This window comes from Oncorhynchus nerka, linkage group LG23, assembly GCF_034236695.1.
Source record: "Oncorhynchus nerka isolate Pitt River linkage group LG23, Oner_Uvic_2.0, whole genome shotgun sequence".
In the NCBI taxonomy this organism is placed as follows: domain Eukaryota; kingdom Metazoa; phylum Chordata; class Actinopteri; order Salmoniformes; family Salmonidae; genus Oncorhynchus; species Oncorhynchus nerka.
Window position 1 is genome coordinate 47,418,807 of NC_088418.1, and position 19,331 is coordinate 47,438,137.

Below are 19,331 nucleotides of genomic sequence, written 5' to 3' on the forward strand. Positions count from 1 at the left end.
TAAAAAGTAGCAAGTAGTTGCAAAGTTGCTAATTAGCTCAAATGCTAAAGTTGTCCTTGATGAGATTCAAACACACAACCTTTGGGTTGCTAGATTATCCAGTTATATGCCCACCCATCCACCCCGACCAACCACCCCATTATTTTTGCCTTTCGTAACCTTCTGTCTTATGTAACCATACCAAACATAACATATCACACTAATTTGAGTGTCCCGGATTTACTATGTTGTGTCTAGTCTATGAGACCAGGCTGGTGCCGATGCTGGACATGCGTTATTGCAACCAATATTAACATATCACGACAATTCATAATCTGCATTGACTAATTGTGGCTATGCTGTAGGACTAGTTATGCAATATGAAAATGTAGGCTTATCTAATAGGCTACTGGAATGTTCTAGACTAAACTTTTTTTTTAATTAAATGAGATTATCAAAAGGGCTGTAGATGATGCGTTCTTTAGGGGAAATCCTGTCTTCCTGTGTATCAAGGGAAATGTTGAAATATATAAATGTATCATTATTATAATATAGGCCTATCTTATCACTTATGAAAGTAATATATTTGATCCTTAATGAAACAAATGAATCACTGGATGTCCAAACTTTTGGCTAGTTTTGTGTGTGTATCTAATATATATATTTCTCATGTCATTGCTTACATGTATGCATAAATAAGACCTTATAGATGCCAAGTCTTGGTCATGATATGGAGCTACTCGTTCACTTCAACCCACAGGTGAACAATTGTAGGTTGCGTTTTGGTGGCAAGATAAATAACTTAGATTTATTGAAATAAATGCATTTTTTCTCAAAATTGTGGCATTGTTCTGTTTGCCCTACTATTAAATAAACTCAAAACACAGAAATTATAAATGGCCGTGGTGCAACATTTCCAACAGTTCCAAATCATCAGTTTATTATTTTACATTCTGCGTTTAGCGTTTTACGACTTTTCCCAAGGAATAATGCACTTTTATCAACGACAAGAATGCGCAGAAGAGAACAAAACGAACTAACGTTTCGGTTTAATTTGTGTGTCCTGGATTCTGGAAAGCCTGTGCGCGCGTTTAGTAAATGGAGCACTAAACGGCCTGAATTTGGCAACAGTGTTCCTCGATCACGAGGGGGGGGGTCAACTATTCCTCTCCTACCCCCCAAAGTGCCAACGAGACTGGCATTTATAAAGAAAAGTAGAAGTGCTGCACCTTTGCGCAGCAGCCGCCTTTAGCTGAACGGTCCCCTCTGAGTGCACAAAGGCAGCTGCTGGAGGAACTGTTCAGTGCAAGAGACTAGCCGAGCGCTGAGAGGCGTAATAAACAACCCCCGGCTAGCTACAGACAGGGACGCGGACTCGAAGTCGCTCCCCGGCCCAAGCCCGTAGCTTTACTCCGTGAAACCGGATTCCATCGTCAGGTTAAGACTTATACAGGTAAGAACTATTCTTAACACATTTATATTCGCCCTAAATGTCTAATCGAAGACCTGGAACGCGTTATGGAAGCGTAAAAGCCCTCGCCTTGGCTCCCCGAACGTGGTTGTTTTTGCAGAAAATGGCGTCATCGTTCTCTTGTTCTGCCTGTCCATGGAGGGGAGAGGAATTGGTTTCGGCGACTCAAACTCGCCCTTAAATAATATTTCCAGGGCCTCAAATACGATGATAGTTACAACTAGATGTATTTAGTCATATTTCATTGCTAAAATTAGATTTGTTGGTAAAAATCTAGTCGTTATAAAGACGCGCAAAGCCGGAAGGGTCACCGGTCTGTGCGCCAAGCTGCTTCTTGGAAAAGGTGGCACAGAGCCGCAAAGCGCAGCGTTTTACATTCGTAATATCGTCCACTCGGGAGAGTCTTTACAAAGCCAAATATCTGAGAGTGGTTTAGGGATTTCCCTAAGATGCTGATGGATGTGTTTATGTGAGTGTTGTACGTTCTCGTTGTATTTATTTTGTCTGGGTTAGCCCGTTTTTACGCCGCACTCCCCTGCCATGCTGCAAAATGTAGAAGGGGCCTCTCTTTTACGGCTTGAAAGGTGAATTTTGTACTTGGCTTCTGCTTTGATCAAGTTAAGCTGGTCTTTTGTTGCTCAACATACTGGCGTTTTGAGGCTGACAATATAACCGTGTAAAGGAGATTTTCGGGGATAATGAGGCAATGTAAATCGTGCCATGAGAACGGTAAAATGCCCTGCGCTCTGGCTTCCAGATTGCCAGTGAGGACAGCCTGAATAAAATGGTCCTTTGGAACATCACGTAGTTAGCACAAAACTGGGAAAGTTCAGTGCTGTGCAACGATATGCTGCGTTGCACATATCTATGGAAGCCCATTCCCACAATGTCAACAGGCGGCCTACTATCTCAACATTTCAAGATACTATACACAAAAAATGAGATTGAAATATCTGAACAATTGGATATTTCAATATGTTCAGATACTAATTCGAAATAGGCCTTCATAAATCAACATTTTGAGATACTAAGTTGACATTTCGAGATAGATCCCTAGGCCTATATAGAATGATTCTTAGAAGAAAAAGTTGTATTTTACACATACACTGGATAGGTGCAGTGACACGTTTTACAGGGTCAGCCATAGTAGTACAGCACCCCTGGAGCAAATGAGGGTTAAGTGCCTTGCTCAAGGGCACATATTTTTCACCTTGTCTGCTTGGGTGTTCAAACCAGTGACCTTTCAGTTACTGGTCCAAAGCTCTAACAGCTAGCATATGTGCTGCGTGAGGAGCACAGCGTTTCTCCTGATCTGGTAGGCAAACCTAACTAGGTAAAACTCTGGACCCTAGTTGTAGGGTATGATCTGGTAATAAATCAACTGTAAAACTAATCAGGTCATATGTTTTTTTAATTATATTTTTTAAACTTTGGGCCCTAGTGAGGATGAAACTATCAAAACGCTGTCAAACTGCAGCAACCTTGTACTTGTTCAGATGAATTATGTATTTTTTAAATGAACTAATGCGAAGTCCTTTACACAGACAAACACAACTGCAATTGGACAATACAACTAACAGGGTTGCATCATGTAGCCCTTTTCGTGTGTAATTGAAAAGTTAATCACACATCACATTCCAATCAATCATTTTGAATTGAAAATGTCTAGGTAGCCTAGTCAGCTAAAGTTAGCATATTAACCAAATGTGTGCTGTAGTGGTGGTTATCAGTACCCACTGGGCACAGACGTCAATTCTACTTCTATTCCATGTTGCTTTGACGTCATTTCAACAGTGTTGATTCGACCAGCGGTGTGCCCAGTCGGTAGGCTACAGTTGATCAGACTGAACCACCGAGGAATTGTGCAAAAGTTGACAAATCATGAGGCAAATCAGTCTAAAAACAGTAGGCTACTTTGTCCCATCTTTTCAGTGCTTTTTTTTGTGCAATATTTGTTATTAAACCAAATCAAAAGTGATAAGCAAATGCCAGCTGACCATTAGCTTGCTGGTGGCCTTGCTGTGCCGGTCTCTGCAACGTGGATAGATGGAAATCGCCACACAATGCAACAAATAAAGAAAAATGACCTATATATGTATGATCTACCTCAAAATGTTGATGTAGGTATCTCTCAAAATGTTGAGATAGTAGACTTTAAAAAAAATGTTCGGTGGCGGGAAAGGGCTTCCATATATATCGGCAGCTGCTGAAACCACCTGTGTTTCGCCACAATATTTTTTGGGCGAACCTTTTGTAAATACTTGGGGACTTTTGGAGAAAGGAGCACACAATAAAGTATTCATGCAGCCCTTTATCCGGGCGCCCGTATGGTCTATGTATGAATGCAGTCCCAAGTTCCACTCGCTGGCTGCCCTGCCCTCTCTATCGTCAGCTGCATGCGTCCTAGCAGAACGTAGCCAAGTGCTGGCTACCATAGATCCACGTTTACCGAGGCCACTCGCTTTCCATGTCTCGTGTACACATCATATAAGTCGCTGTGTCATTTCGCGCAGATTGTAATGTAATTGTGTTGATTGGGCCATCATATTCAAAACGTAACAATATCCAGACTGGCTACTGCACCCGTTCGCTCTCGGTGCACAATTTATTAAGTTGGGCTGGCGAGTTATGCAACGAATCCTAACATAATATGCTGGCTAGTGGCTATTGGCATCGCCACATCTCCCAGCACGGGGGCAGGTTATAGTTTTAAATGTGGGATGAATAGTCATCCAGCCACACTGAATTAGATATGTCAAATTTGCAATTCACAAGTGGCATTTGCGTCACAGCCCGCGGCCCTCGCACGTCCATGGGATATGGAGTTGCTAATGGAGACTGCTACCCGCTGAAAGATAACTGAACCAAACGCCAACAATCAATGCGCGCTTGCTAGTGGAGACGAGTTGCAATTGGAGATGAAATTGAACAGTGTAGGTATCGTTTTATGGTGTTTTATTTTACGGAATGGCAAAATTTCTTCCCCCTTTGCGTGGAATGCGTAAGGGGATGGTGGCTGGCAGGCTCACATGGACTTTTGTTAGTCAGCGAGGGCAGTTCACTTCGTCCTTCATGTTTGACGAGACCCATTGTGGAGTCGCTGGTGTCGATATCTCGCGACTTCTCAAAATATGGGTATATTTTTCCACAGTATGGTAAACGTACATTTTGTTCGACCGTAAAGCCCTTACGAATAGCGCACACATAAAATTCTAGATAATGAATCATACAAATAAGGCATCCTTTCTGATTAAAGCGGGGGAAACGCAGTGCCATTTCTGGTTTCGTCCCGAGTGGGGCGTATTGTCCAACTGAACGCTTGGTTTTGTTATTGCGCCCCGTTGGGCACTGCGCATGTTAGTTACACTTGTCTCGGGTGATTTTCTGCTTTCAAACAAAAAGTAGTATTTTATTTTCTCATCGACTTTAATGAAAATCACCTGAATGCGTTTTAATTTGACCGTTTTTAGCATGTGGAGATATTTAGGTAATGTTGGGTTATGATTTTAAAGTATATGCCTCTACAGTGCCCACTTTAGAAACGGATTTCTAGCCCATTTTAAGAAGACTAGCCGAGGGCAAGAGAAAGTATGCCTATATAATGCTATTATGATGTATATTTTTGGTCAAATTCTTCTTCAGATGAATTAAAACGACCAGGAGAGGGTTGCCTAACAACTGAATGTAAACATCCCAAGGCCGGCCTATTGTTATGGTCAGATAGGGTTTAGATTGAGGACGTTGAGAATCACTCACTATAAGGGCAGACCTGCGTTATGATGTGCTGGTGGTCTGTCTAGTGGGTGTGATTATGAGGGCAGCAGCCAGTCTCCATGTGAGGTTATAGTGTCTCAGTGGGTGTGATTATGAGGGCACGGGTTACAACGTGAACCAGCCAGTCTCCAGGCATCCGTTCTTTTATTGTCCACACGGGTTACAACGTGAACCGAGGCATCCGTTCTTTATTCCAGCACTTATACCCTTTACAGCACTTATACCCTTTACACACAGAAATAATTGCTGTGAACTTTTCCCCGTCATTTTAATTTTACCTTTATTTAACCAGGCAAGTCAGTTAAGAACACATTCTTATTTTCAATGACGGCCTGGGAACAGTGGGTTAACTGCCTGTTCAGGGGCAGAACGACAGATTTGTACCTTGTCAGCTCGGGGGTTTGAACTCGCAACCTTCCGGTTACTAGTCCAACGCTCTAACCACTAGGCTACGCTGCCGCCCCATTTCTTCATTCAATTATGTTCACTGCCTTGCTGCAGCAGTCTCGTGCAGGTGTGGGTTCAGTACTTTCACATCAGTGTACATCAAATAAATAACATATCGATGACCCCCGCCACGGATTCGGTAAATAGCTTAGGGATAGGGCTGGAGAAATGTGACCACTCTTAAAATCATAAACAGAGCTATAGGTGCAAGGACTGACCATCCATGAGAACAACATTTGTTTGTAGTTTTAACCATGTTTTGAAGCTATACCGTGTTTGTCTACAAAACATTGTTAACTAGCGTAAAACAAGCGTATATTTTGGTTTCTGATGGGGTAAGACAATTCAGCCAACTAAGGTCATGAGGTAATTGCGTTATATTCTTCAAGAATCAATGGGACATTTGTATGTCATGAATTTAAAAGCAAAAAAGTAAATAATGATGTAGCAAACACAGATTTCCCGTTTAAAATTACTCTCTGGTGAGTTTGTTCTGGTAGCAGTGTCTGTCTCTACAGGCCCACTGATAAATACACACTTCATCATATTACCTGAGTAGGAACAACTACTTCTGGCTCTGTCTCCATGGAAACGCCCGCGCGTGTTACCAAGTCTTCGCCACCAGGTCACCTCTCTGATGATAGCTGCATGTTTTCTGATTGAGCCTCACGACTTTGGCTTGACTCCAGTGATACCCGGCCGTCCGGTCTGATGCTGTCAGAGAGCATTACCGCTGAGCTCTTCATTGAACGTGCTCTCGTATTTCTCCCCGCTCTGAGACGGCGATGACCATCTTCCTCCTAATGCATTAGGCTATAGGTTTGGAAGAATGGAAATCTGAAAACCGAGTTTTGATCGAATCGGTGCAAATTGAGGACCGGTTCACCGACTTAACCAAAACATTGGCAAAGTGCCTTACGGTAACCTAAAGTGAGTCAGCAAGCACTAGCACGGTGACCAGGAAAAACTACCTGGAAGGGAGTTAGAGAGGAACCAGACTCGGGACTCTTCAGGGGTGGTATATGGTTTGGGACGTTTCTGATAGAGAGACACACACTCTTTACTTGGAATAATACATGAAGACTTGGAAGTGTGCCGACAGTCAGGCAGGTGGATGTGATGGATGGAACTGCACTAGCCTGGGGCCACCACTAGAGGGGGGCTTTACCTCTGTTTTCACCCCTGTGACGGCATCGAAACATGGTTTGGCGATGATGGGGAAACACGCACACTGAAACATGGGCTCATTCCAGTGTTGTTGCAGGTGTTTGGGTAGAGGGAGAGCAGCATGGTGAAGGCCAAATCCGCTCCGAGGAAGACCTCTCAGCAACACACAAAGGTAGAGACAAGACAGTCCCCCCTCCCCCCGTATATATCCTACCAGTACACAGTCTCAATAGAACCCCAAATATATACTATCCCCTCCTCTCCTAAACAATAGCCCCTCACCCCCAGTGTACTATGTTTATATACTGACTCCCAATCTACACACTGAGTCCTCTCAGTGGTTCAGGTACCATCCCTCTACTCCTCCCCGTTTCCAGCCCACTCTGTCTTCCCCTTTTCCTTTTCACAGCGTCTGTCATGCAGCAGTTGAATACAGACAGTCATCCTCACTGTTTACTCATCAATCAGTGAGAGAGATGACAAGTTCTCTCTCGCTCTCTCTCCTCAGACTTACAGTGCCTTCAGAAAGTATTCAGAGGGGAGGGGAGAGAGAAGCCAAGGGTCAGTGTAGAGTCCCTTATCTCTGACAGCCTAGTGTGTGTGTGTTAGCTGGGTGTGCTGGGAAACATCTCCATCACCTTGGAGAGAGAAACAGAAAGACAGACAAGGCGAGAGTCTCACCCAGCCAGTAGTGGAACCACCACCCGCCCTTATCAGACCCAACCAAACAATGCCACGTGACACCGCAGGTGTCGAGATCAGCAACAGCACTGCTGATCAAATAGCGTTTGGCATAATGAGTCATTAGGTATCTTTACTCAGACCAATTATGCAGCTATAGAGGCGGTTCCGTAGTGCCGTGTACAGTATTTCTGTCTCTCTTATATAAGTAGGGTTCTCCCATAACACTTATAGCTTTGGTGTTACACAGGTTAGTAGAGAGTGTCTGTAGATGTACAGGTAACCGCCAAAATAAAGGAAACCCCAACATAATGTGTCTTATTAGGGCATTGGGACACCACGAGCAACCAGAACAGCTTTAAACCCCCTGTGCTCCTCTGAGACCTCTTTCAATGTCACTGAGATCTCTTCTTCTAGCCATGGTAGTCAAAATAATGGGCAAGTGGTCATTTTTATACATCGTCGTAGGCAAGATGGGATGTTAATTACTTAATTAACTCAGGCGCCACACCTGTGTTGAATTTACCCATACCTCTTTTTCCAACTCTGCACCCCACACCCTCTGTCCCAGTGTTTCCCTGACCATCGTATAGCCCAGGAATGTCTGTGAGGTTTAAAAGGTCAACTTCACCATTCTCTCTCTGTCTCTGTCTGTCTACGTATCAGAGTTCCAGCAGGATGGAGGTGGAGATGGCGATCCCCCAGGACGAGCCCCAACCTGAGCCTGAGAGCCATGTTACCAGAGACCAGTGCTGCCAGACAGACGAGACCCAGCCCAGCAGCCCTAACCCAATGACTGACCTTAACCCAGGCCCCGACGCAGCCCCCAGGACACCGGGTAAGACTGCCCGCTTGTCTACACCAACCTACCGTTAGTTTGATTGAAGTCCTTCAAACACACTGCGGAGCACTAGATACAATATATTTATTCAGTCATTGTTGGCCAGTCTGTCCTGACTGAGGAGACTGGGAGAGTGACAGAGGAGACTGACAGAGGAGACTGGAAGAGGAGAGGGACCGAGGAGAGTGACAGAGGAGACTGGAAGAGGAGAGGGACCGAGGAGAGGGACCGAGGAGACTGGAAGAGGAGGGGGACCGAGGAGAAGAGAGGAGAGGAGAGGGACCGAGGAGAAGAGAGGAGAGGAGAGGGACCGAGGAGAAGAGAGGAGAGGAGAGGGACCGAGGAGAAGAGAGGAGAGGAGAGGGACCGAAGAGAGGAGAGGAGAGGAGAGGGACCGAAGAGAGGAGAGGGACCGAAGAGAGGAGAGGAGAGGAGAGGGGACCGAGGAGAGGAGAGGGGGAGAGGAGAGGGACCGAGGAGAGGAGAGGGACCGAGGAGAGGAGAGGGACCGGGAGAGGAGCGGGACCGAGGAGAGGAGAGGGGCCGGGAGAGGAGAGGGGCCGGGGAGAGGGGGGCCGGAGGGAGATGAGAGAGAGGGGCCGGGGAGATGAGAGGAGAGGAGAGGAGAGGGGCCGGAGGGAGAGGAGAGGGACCGGAGGGAGAGGAGAGGGACCGGAGGGAGAGGAGAGGAGAGGGGCTGGGGAGAGGGGAGGGACCGCGGAGAGTGACAAAATAAAAATATTTTTGGTTCATGAACTACAGTAAATGAAGTGGATTTGTACTACACAGAAACACATAATTATACATATACATTTCATTCTCTTCATGGTGATGTATCCTAGGTACATAAATGTAGAAATATGCAATATCTTCCTTTTCATATTTGGGTACACTGGCTATTATTTTAATGCACTCAGACCCCAAACAAATATAAAATTAGGTTGGACCGGACCAAATATGAAACAATAGACATCTATCTTTCACAAGTTTGGACATCAAAGTATAACACAGAACAGTTCAGAACAGTAGAGTATAGTTCAGTACAATAGAGTTCAGTACCGTAGAGTATAGTTCATTCAGTACAGTACATTAGTTTGGTCTGGTTCAGACTTGACCAAATCTGAATAATCATGGACGTCTATTGGGCCGAATGAAGGCCGGTCGGGACCGGACCAAAAATCAACATCCGTGGACGTTGAAATGAAAGCCGATCCGGAACGTTTCAAAATAAGCAACATCTGTGGACATTGAAATCAAGGCCACCAAATGTCAACTACTTTTCAATGTCTATGGACATCCGGTGTCGAAACACAAATAGACTCTTCGCTTTCATTTGGCACTCGCTCCTATTGACCTCTCGTGTTGGTGCTCGTGGCTCCTTTTACATGGAAATGCCCTAAAGCAGTATGGCTGAAGCCTGTCCAGATCCTTCACGTCAGATGAAGGGGAGGAGAAGAGGAGAGGAAGATATGCTGGAGTATTGACGTGCAGCCGGAGACAGGTGAAGCCTCAGTCCAGGGCCCAATCCCAGATGGACCCCTATGTACTTGTGGAGATCTGAGAGGATTTGACAGGTGTAAGCAATGTGGCAATAGCTTCCACCTCGGATATTTTAGGTGGAAGTTTCACCATATTTCTTAGGGGTCCATTTGGGATTGGAGAGAGAGACCCCACTAACTGTAGCGAACGTGTGAAATATCTGTTGCATCAACTGTCTGTCTGTTGCATAAAACTCACACACACACACACACACACACAAGCATATTTCCTGTTAGTCCGACTCTAGCGGGGCGGAAGGGGTGAACTGGAGTGTATTCATTACGGAAACCGCTAAGAACCAAACAGAGTAAAACTGGGAGGGACCTAACCGAATTATTCCCATAGGAACTCGTTTGCGTTTTCCGCTTGGAGTAAACGCAACAGACGAAACGTTTTGCACACACACACACTCTGACTCTCATTGACACACACGTTGCACCCACCACTGTCATTGTAAATGGGCTGCCACCACTTCTATACTTATATGCCCAGGATCTGGCAGCAAACCCATCCTAGTCACTTCCTATAGGAAATAGCCACTCTCTACACACACACACACACACACACACACACACACACACCATGGCTGAGGGCAGAGTGAAGTGTTGTATTGAAGTGTGTGACCTCTGCAGGGTACTGCGTGGAGCCAGGTGACCCTCCTCTGTTGCAGCAGCAGCTCCAGACCTCCAAGTCTGGCATCCAGCAGATCACAGAGGTCTTCCGCTCAGGTAACATCTAGTCATGCTACTCCGACTGCACCGGGGTCTTTTAATCAGGAATCACGACACAGTCGTACGTTTTGTGATGAAACATGACTCAAGTGCAACACCTAGCTTCTACTCTTTCAATGTTTGCACATCTGAAGAAAAATAGTGATCGCTCGTCCAGCAAACCAAATCTATTTAATCACACCTATTATATTCCTTCCGATATGCAAACACCGAAGGGTTATAGGCTCTAGGAGTTGATGATGGCCCAGTCCTATTTGTCCTGTCTGTCTGTCTCCGCCAGCGCTCCCTAACACTGCCCCCTGGTGTTGTCTATGTGTAGGTACTGCCCAGCTGAAGCACATGCTGCTGAATGAGGTGGACACCATCTTTGAGTGTAAGACATGTCGCAGCTTGTTCCGGGGCCTGCCCAACCTCATCACCCACAAAGAGTACTACTGCCTCACCAGACTGTCCAAGCCGGACGGTACGTGGCTACATCTCGCTCTCTTGTTCTCCGTCTGTCTCTCTCCCTCTTTGTCAATGCTTGTCTCCCACTTAATGCCTATGCTTGTCTCTTATTCTGTCACCCACTTTACTCACTCACTCACTCACTCACTCACGGTCTATCTTTACATGTCTGTCTCCCTGTCTATCCATGTCTGTCTCCCTCTATCCATGTCTCTCTCCATGTCCATGTCTCTCTCCATGTGTCTATCTAACTCTCCATGTCTATCTTTACATGTCTGTCTCCCTGTCTATCCATGTCTCTCTCCATGTCTATCTTTACATGTCTGTCTCCATGTGTCTATCTTTACATGTCTGTCTCCATGTGTCTATCTTTACATGTCTGTCTCCATGTGTCTATCTTTACATGTCTGTCTCCATGTGTCTATCTTTACATGTCTGTCTCCATGTGTCTATCTTTACATGTCTCTCTCCATATGTCTATCTTTCCATGTCTCTCTCCCTGTCTTTCCATGTCTTTGTCTCCTGTCCTCCTATACTCTAACTAACTAAATTCTCTTTCATGCTCCAGCCTCTGTCTTTGATCCAGCCTCCTTAGCCACTACTCTTCCATTCTCTGACTTCTGTCTATATCTAGAAATACCGGTCATCTAGAAAATCCTCTTGTTATCTCATCTGTGTATTGAACTATAACGACAAAAAAGACCATGTGTGTGAAAACAAAGATGCATTCAATTGCTATTTAATGATATGGTTGAAACGTGGTTGCTGTTGCCACAATGTGCTCATTACATATCTTATTTGGAAACAGAAGAAATGATGTGTTTTTGTTTCTCCCTTTGGCAAGTTTAAAAATGTTCCTTCTGTCGGAATGTTCCTTAGTGTTGTGACGTATCTAGGCTCAAAACACATCACGTTTGGGAGCAAATATTAGTGTCTGATTGAAAACGTTCTTTTCCTAATGCCTTTCTCTTCCTCCCCCCTGACCTCTTAGATCCAGCGGGCGAGGGTGACAAGCAGAGCGGGGCCATGAAGGACCTCCTGGAGGCCATCTACCCCAGGAAGGACCGGCCGGACTACGTGATGCGCCTGGAGCCGATCCAGACCACCAATAACGCTGTGTTCCAGTTCATGTCCTCAGAGGAGGAGCTGGCCCACTTCCCCCGGGCTCCACACACCCCTGGAGGGACCCACACACACAGCCCTGAGCCCTGGGGGGAGCAGGGAGGGACGCCGGAGAATGGACAGACTGGAGAGGGGGAGGACAGGAGGAGGAGTGACCAGGAGGAGGAGGAGGGAGGAGAGGAGGCGGCGCAGCCCGAGGAGGAGGGGTCTACGAGCGGGGTGGGTACATACAGGAGAAAGGTTGCAAGCAGACACACACACACACACCAACGCTCACTGTAATACTCTCCCTCTGTCTCTCTCCCCCTAGGTGGAGGACGTTACCATCTCGTGCTGCCTGTGTGGTAAGGACTTCAACTCTCGCCGCAGCATCCGCCGCCACTGTCGCAAGATGCACCAGACCAAGCTGGAGGAGCTCCGGAAGTTCACCGAGACGCGCACCGTTCCCATCAGCCTCCTCTCCATGGTCAAAGGTCGGTCCCGCCCCTTGCACACGCCCAGCGGCAAGTCCTGCCCCGTCTGCTTCAAGTCCTTCGCCACCAAGGCCAACGTGCGGCGCCATTTTGACGAGGTGCACCGCGGCCTGCGCCGGGACACCATCACGCCGGACATCGCCACGCGCCCCGGCCAGCCGCTGTCCCTGGAGGCCACGCCTCCCCGCAAGAGCGCCAACTCCTCACCCACGAGAGGTCACACCCCAAAGAGCGGAGGAGCCGCGGATGCTACCACCCCTCAGCCCCCCAAAAGCTCCACCGCGGCGCCCCCTGCCCCTTCTCTCCTGGCATCGGCCCTGTACAACCTGGCCTCCTGCCGCTGTCTGCTCTGCAAGAGGAAGTACAGCTCCCAGGTCATGTTAAAGAGACACATGCGCATCGTCCACAAGATCTACAATCTCAAGAACCTGAAGAACGTTAGCTCCGTCTCCGTGACCACGGCCGCAACCACATCCACGGCGACCAACAAAAACAACAGCAGCAAAACAGCGACCAACACTGACAGCACCCCTAGCAACAGAACCCCTATCAACAGCCTGAGCGTGAAGGAGGAGGCGGTGGAACCCTGGGACGACCCTGACTCCAGCCCCGCCTCGACGCCAGGCGACACGGACGGGAGGGACACGGACGGGAAGGGTGTCGCCGTGGCAACCAAGGCAGGTCAAAAGATCAAAGAGGAAGAGGGTGGCGGCAGCCCCAAGACATGGACTCGTTCCACGTCCATCAACAGCACCGGTGGTACTAGTAGCGGGACTCTTGGGAGACCCCCTCAGAAGCTCTCGGTGGGTTTCGACTTCAAGCAGCTGTTCTGCAAGCTGTGCAAACGTCAGTTCAGCTCGCGCCAGAACCTCACCAAGCACATCGAGCTGCACACGGACGGCACGGACATCTTCATCAAGTTCTACCGCTGCCCGCTCTGCCGCTACGAGTCCCGCCGCAAGCGCGACGTCCTGCGCCACGTGACGGTGGTGCACAAGAAGTCGACGGGCTACCTGGCCAAGATCGTGCCCAAGCTGGAGTCGCGTGCGGTCAAGCGGCCGGCTGAGGTGGTCCTCAACTCTGCCCCCAATGCCAACAACAACAAGAGAGGAGGAACAACGGTCAAGGAGGAGGTGAACGGGTGCCACTCGGGGTCCTCCCCCAGTTACACGCAAACAGGAGCTCCTCAACAACTCCTCCTACCCAGTCACACGCAAACAGGACCTCCTCTCCTCCTCCACTCCGGTCACTCGCAACCAGGAGAGACAGGAGAGGCAGCAGGAGGCCCAAACCGGGTCACCTGTCTTCCGTAAGAACGACAAACAACTCCCCGACACCCCCGCCCCGACGCCCCTCAACACGCGTCGCCATGACGCTCACCAGGAGAGCAGCAGTAGCACAGAGGTGCGTGTCACCAAGAACTTCTCGCTCCATGCGTGTGACGTGTGCGGCCGGGCCTTCGCCAAGAAACTCTACCTGGAGTCCCATAAGAGGAGCCACCGGAATGCCACGCCACCGGTCAGCACGCCGCCCAGCGGCGCCAGGGCTAAGGGGGTCAGCACTCGGTCCAAGGCACTGCTCTGGTGAGCCTCACTACACATATGGTTGTCTTTGTCGATATCTTGTTGTTGAGAGGAAGTGCCGTGTGAAATGGGTTGTTATGAGAGAGAGAGGGAGGGGTGGGGGCGGACTGATAGAGATGGAGCCAGGAGAGTGGGGTTGGGGCGATATTACATCTATTGACGATGATAGACAGCCTATTTGAACTTGGTTTAGCCTATTTGAACTTGACTGGGGGGTGCACAGCAGGGCACCACACGGAGTGACCTACCGAGTAATATCCTATTCCGGGTATAGCCTAGTTCAATATGTTATATAGAGTGGAGAAGTCCTCCAAATATTGTTTCTCTCTGTCTCGCTCTTTCTCTGTCTCTTTTGCCCTCAGAACAGCCTCAATTCGTCAGGGTATGGGCTCGACAATGTGTCGAAAGCATTCTACAGGGATTACATTTACATTTACATTTAAGTCATTTAGCAGACGCTCTTATCCAGAGCGACTTACAAATTGGTGCTTTCACCTTATGACATCCAGTGGAACAGCCACTTTTACAATAGTGCATTGTAGGGATGCTGGCTCATCTCGACTCCACAGTTGTGTCAAGTTGGCTGGTTGTCCTTTGGCACCTGCTACCCTGTTCAAAGGCACTTAAATATGTTGTCTTGCCCATTCACCCTCTGAATCCTTCTTTAACCTGTCTCCTCCCCTTCATCGACACTGATCGAAGTCACCCAGATTCAACTGGTCAGTATGTCATGGAAAGAGCAGGTATTCTTAATGTTTTGTACACATTACACGACAGCTAGCCCTTATCTATCTTGCTGTTTCTTTTGGCTGTATTCCCGTCTCTCTCCATTTCGACAGGCTCTGCATATTACTTTGGGCTCGGCTACGCTTTCATCTCAAAAAGTTGTTCGTAAGTAGCCGGGGTAATAATGAGGGAGAACAAATACCAATATAGCCGATAGAGAAATGGAATGACGAGTTGAATCGAGCTTAAGCTTTACGGAGGAAGAAATAATTTGTGCGACGCAGAGAAATCCGTTCGGCGCCAATCCTCCTGCTCGTTGAAGTTATGAACCGTAGCCGATTTCCCAAATGTTCGAAACAGCCTAAGAAGGTGAGTTAAACGTTAGTTAATGGAAGTGGGAGTCTATAGGCAAGGGCTATTCTCGGTCACAGCTTTATGAGAGATGGAACCGACAATATTAAGAGAGGAGGACGTGCCAAATAGAGCTGATGTTATCCAGGTCTGAAGAGGACCGACTTTGCTTCTTTTCCTGTCCCGTTATTTAGAACCTAACTACGGCAAGACAGCCTGATCAGTTGACTGTCACTGTGCTCCATCATGTGCGCGCCACACAGACACGGGCAAACCCATTCCATGCCAAAAGCTCCACCAGACAATAATATTAGAAAATATTTTCCCGCACTCAGCCTCTGCCCGGGCTTTCCACAACATTATCTTACGTCATGATTGGTCCAGTTGTAGCATGTGATTTTGGCGCTATAGCCCAACGGGGGATTTTTTTTGTGTTCTTTGGGGGGGGTGGGGGGTTTTGTCCAATAGGGTGCGATACCATCGTATATCACAATGTTTTATGAGTACAGATGTCCTCAAGCTTCCTCCTCTCTTCACTCACTCTGTCTAGTAAAATATGGATTGTGTAGCCAGGCCCGGATATGAGGCCGAATCCATCCTCCTCCAGGTTTACTCCCCCGGGCTCTGTGTGGTCTGTCTGAGGACGAGCCTCTTTAGCTGTGGTTAAACTAACCCCACCACTGTGTGTGTGTGTGTAGCTCAGTGTTAGTCACAGTGGGGTGTCAGGAGACCACAGAGAGGGGAAGAACATTCTCTTTTTAACACATTACACATCATTTAAACCCTTTGGTCAGTCTGCTACGACACACACACACACACACACAGGCTGATTCAGGTGGCACGTCTCTTCCAGAGAGTTGAACTTGTTTTCTCCCCCGGACGACTGTAGGTTTCAATCAAAGGGAGCGAGCACAGACACCTGATTAAAGTGTGTGTGTGAGAGAGTGTCCAGACAGACAGTTGATTAGTGTGTTTATGTCTGGGAGGAGGCTGGTCCTTGGGGTAGTGATGTTACAGCAGAGCAGAGGAGAGGGAACACAAACCGTGTTTAAACCGGCTCTAATTGACTGGCGAGTGCCTTCTAACAGCTGCTGTTCTCTCTCAGATCCCCAGTCCCGTCTCACTCCTGGTTCTTGGGAGCCTCCATCCTGGGAGGAGAGACTTAACGGATGACAGAGCACCGCTAACGATGATGAAGAAAGTAGCTGGGCTGGGAAAGTGGTGCAAGCGAAACAGATGGGGTGAAAGAAGGAGAGACTTCACATCTAAGGGACCAAAAGTATTGTTGGAACCCCGCACTAGAAGGAGGGATGGGAGCCAACGTGATGCCAGAGGAGTGGAGTCAGTGGACACTCAAGGAGCCATCTGCGGAGGCACTGATGCTATCATACTGCTGTGTGTAGGTTACCATCATTGTATGTACATGTAGATCCATATATATATATACACACACCTGAACCTGGTCTAGACTTGAGCCTGTATAAACCTTAGGGGTGGGGAGAGAAGAGGGCAGGGTTGGGAGCGCTCTTAGCACACCATAGATATCCCATATCTGACCAGTAGAGGGTGCTCCAGTTCTGCTTTATAGGATTAGACTTTAAGGTAGGTCTCTCCAACCCTGTTCCCGGAGAGCTACCCTCCTGTATGTTTTCACGCCAAACCCAGTGGTGTCTTACCTGATTCATCTTATCAACTAGCTAATTATTAGAATCAGGTGTGCTAGATTAGGGTTGGGGTGAAAAACCTACAGGACGGGTTGGAGAGATCTCCCCATGTGTATGCTGTGAAGTTGGCCCAGCCAGAGCCAGCAGTAGTGATGTTAGTGGTTTATTTCCCCAGCTCATAGTAAGCTATCCATCCACTGGGAAAGACTCCATATTAACTCAGTTCTTCCAGATAGGCTTGAGTTTTTCTGGCATTCCAAGAGATATAGTTTGGGTGATTATCTGACAGAGAAAGACAAGTAGATAGCTGACTAGCGATACTCTGGCACATTGAAGAGACGGTGACCATTTGATTGATTGATTGAGTGGCTCTGGCTGTGTTTAAACAGGCAGCCCACTTCTGACTTCTTTTTTTTCTCGCTAGTTGGACTTTTGACCAATCAGATCAGCTCTGAAAAAGCTCTGATAGGCAATTCTCATGAAACTGTAAAAAATGAACAAATGAATTAAAGTGTAATTTTTCACGGAATTTCCTCTTGAATCACTGAGATTAGGATCTGTGCTTATCTATTTCATAATTATTCTACTTTTTTTAATCAGATATTATGGATTTTTACTAGCCTTTTCACAAAACTCATTACCGTAACAGTTTTCGAAGTCCCAAAAAGTTATATATATATTTATAATATTTGTTAATATTGCTCCCCTAATGACAAGGCCTGAGTTAAGCATAACACTGAACATGTAAATATTTCAAATGAAATTGTTCAGTTATTATCAAATTAAATCAGACTTTCCAATTTGAGCTCTTTAGCTGATTCGGTAATTACAGTAATGAAACGCGTCCTCAGACAGACACTGTATGTAATAAATATTATAGTTTAATGTAAACTTCAACTACTAATCCGTTTTATGATTTATGGACAAATGCATGATATATGTACAGCAACATATTTTGTGTTATGTTTTCTAAAGAACATTTATAATCACCCGAGAATTGAATCCGGACACATTTCGGAAATGAGAATTTGGGGTGAAAATGTACAAAATTCAGGGAAAATGTTACCTTCCCAATAACTAGATATCTTAGTCCTCAGAATGATAATTAATTTTTGCAGATGCGTCATGGTTTTGTAGCTCAATTTGCTACAGACTTTTAAAAAAATGGTTTCATGAAAATCATGATGTGAAAAGATCCGATTGGTCAAGAAGTCAATTAGTGAGGGGGGGAAAAAATCTGAATGTCTTGTTCAGTCAGAAAGCCATGGCACAGTAGAAAAGAAACAGACCAAATTGTATTTTTCTAACGGAAAAGCTTGTTAAAATATCATATGGATGGTATAAACAATAGATATATTGGCAGATGTATAGGTGATGTATAGTTTTTGTTTCAATCTCCCTGAAAAGTAGATATATTGTATAGCCTACTGTTGGTTGCATATGCCCCAGTATCTCTGAATAGTGAGAGATTTTGTTTTCCTCTATTTGTTCAAAGCACTGAAGAATCTGTTACGTTCAGACTCTCACTCATACGACTGTGTCAAAACCAGATGATGAAATGACGTAGGGAGTTTTCTTTCTTTCTTTAAAGGAGAAGATGTGTGTTTTTGGCGGCACATCTGTGACCGAGCAGAAGGGAAATGAAGTGATTTTCCTTTTCATGACTGACTTTCCTTACTGGTCCTCTACATTCAGATATAAAAGAGTGGAGACATTTTTTCCAGGCCTACTAGCTGACCTGAAGCACCTCGGTAGGATAAGGAGAAGAGTAGATCAGTTAGGTTTTCTGTTGAAAATAACGTAACCCATTAATCCATCCGGAAGAAGTCAACTGTTACCCCAATAATAAACAGCCCAAAAGGAAAATGTGTTCTTGTGTTTTTATTTTGTAGTTGTGAAATTGACATTTCCCCCAGTATTTCAGCAAGAATCAATTGAGATAATCAAACCCTCAGCATTTGTCAGGAAAGCTGTGAATTAACTATTCAGTTCATGGTTATTCCATTTGAACTAGTTATAGGCCCCCCCCCTGTCTCAAACCCAGGCCATATTGTGCAGCTTTGCTTGTCATGGGGCCTACACACACACAGACACACACCTCATTAATTCATTATGGCGGTGTTATGATACTGTTGTTTTTTTTTTTAGAAATGATGGCTTCTACGGTTGTGGCTAGCACATCTCCATCTAGTTGTCGCGTCAGGGACAACTAGAATTTAGCTAAGCCTAACCCTTTTCCTAACCTTGACCTAATTCTCCTAACCTGCTACATTAGTTCTCCTAACCTGCTGTGTTAGTTCTCCTAACTTTAAGTCCATAGCTGAACTCCCTTCTA

At 46.5% G+C, this 19,331-nt stretch overlaps 1 protein-coding gene across 1 annotated transcript; it reads left to right on the plus strand.

The window, feature by feature from the left end:
- The first annotated feature begins 1,053 nt into the window (after positions 1 to 1,053).
- On the plus strand, positions 1,054 to 18,862 carry LOC115106962 (zinc finger protein 800-like). Its single transcript, XM_029630225.2, is given in 9 exon segments — positions 1,054 to 1,432; positions 6,936 to 7,010; positions 8,186 to 8,357; positions 10,532 to 10,627; positions 10,950 to 11,093; positions 12,069 to 12,418; positions 12,510 to 13,814; positions 13,816 to 14,255; positions 16,438 to 18,862. Coding segments are annotated over 8 exon segments (2,559 nt in total). The 5' UTR covers positions 1,054 to 1,432; positions 6,936 to 6,959; the 3' UTR covers positions 16,439 to 18,862.
- The last annotated feature ends 469 nt before the right edge of the window (positions 18,863 to 19,331 follow it).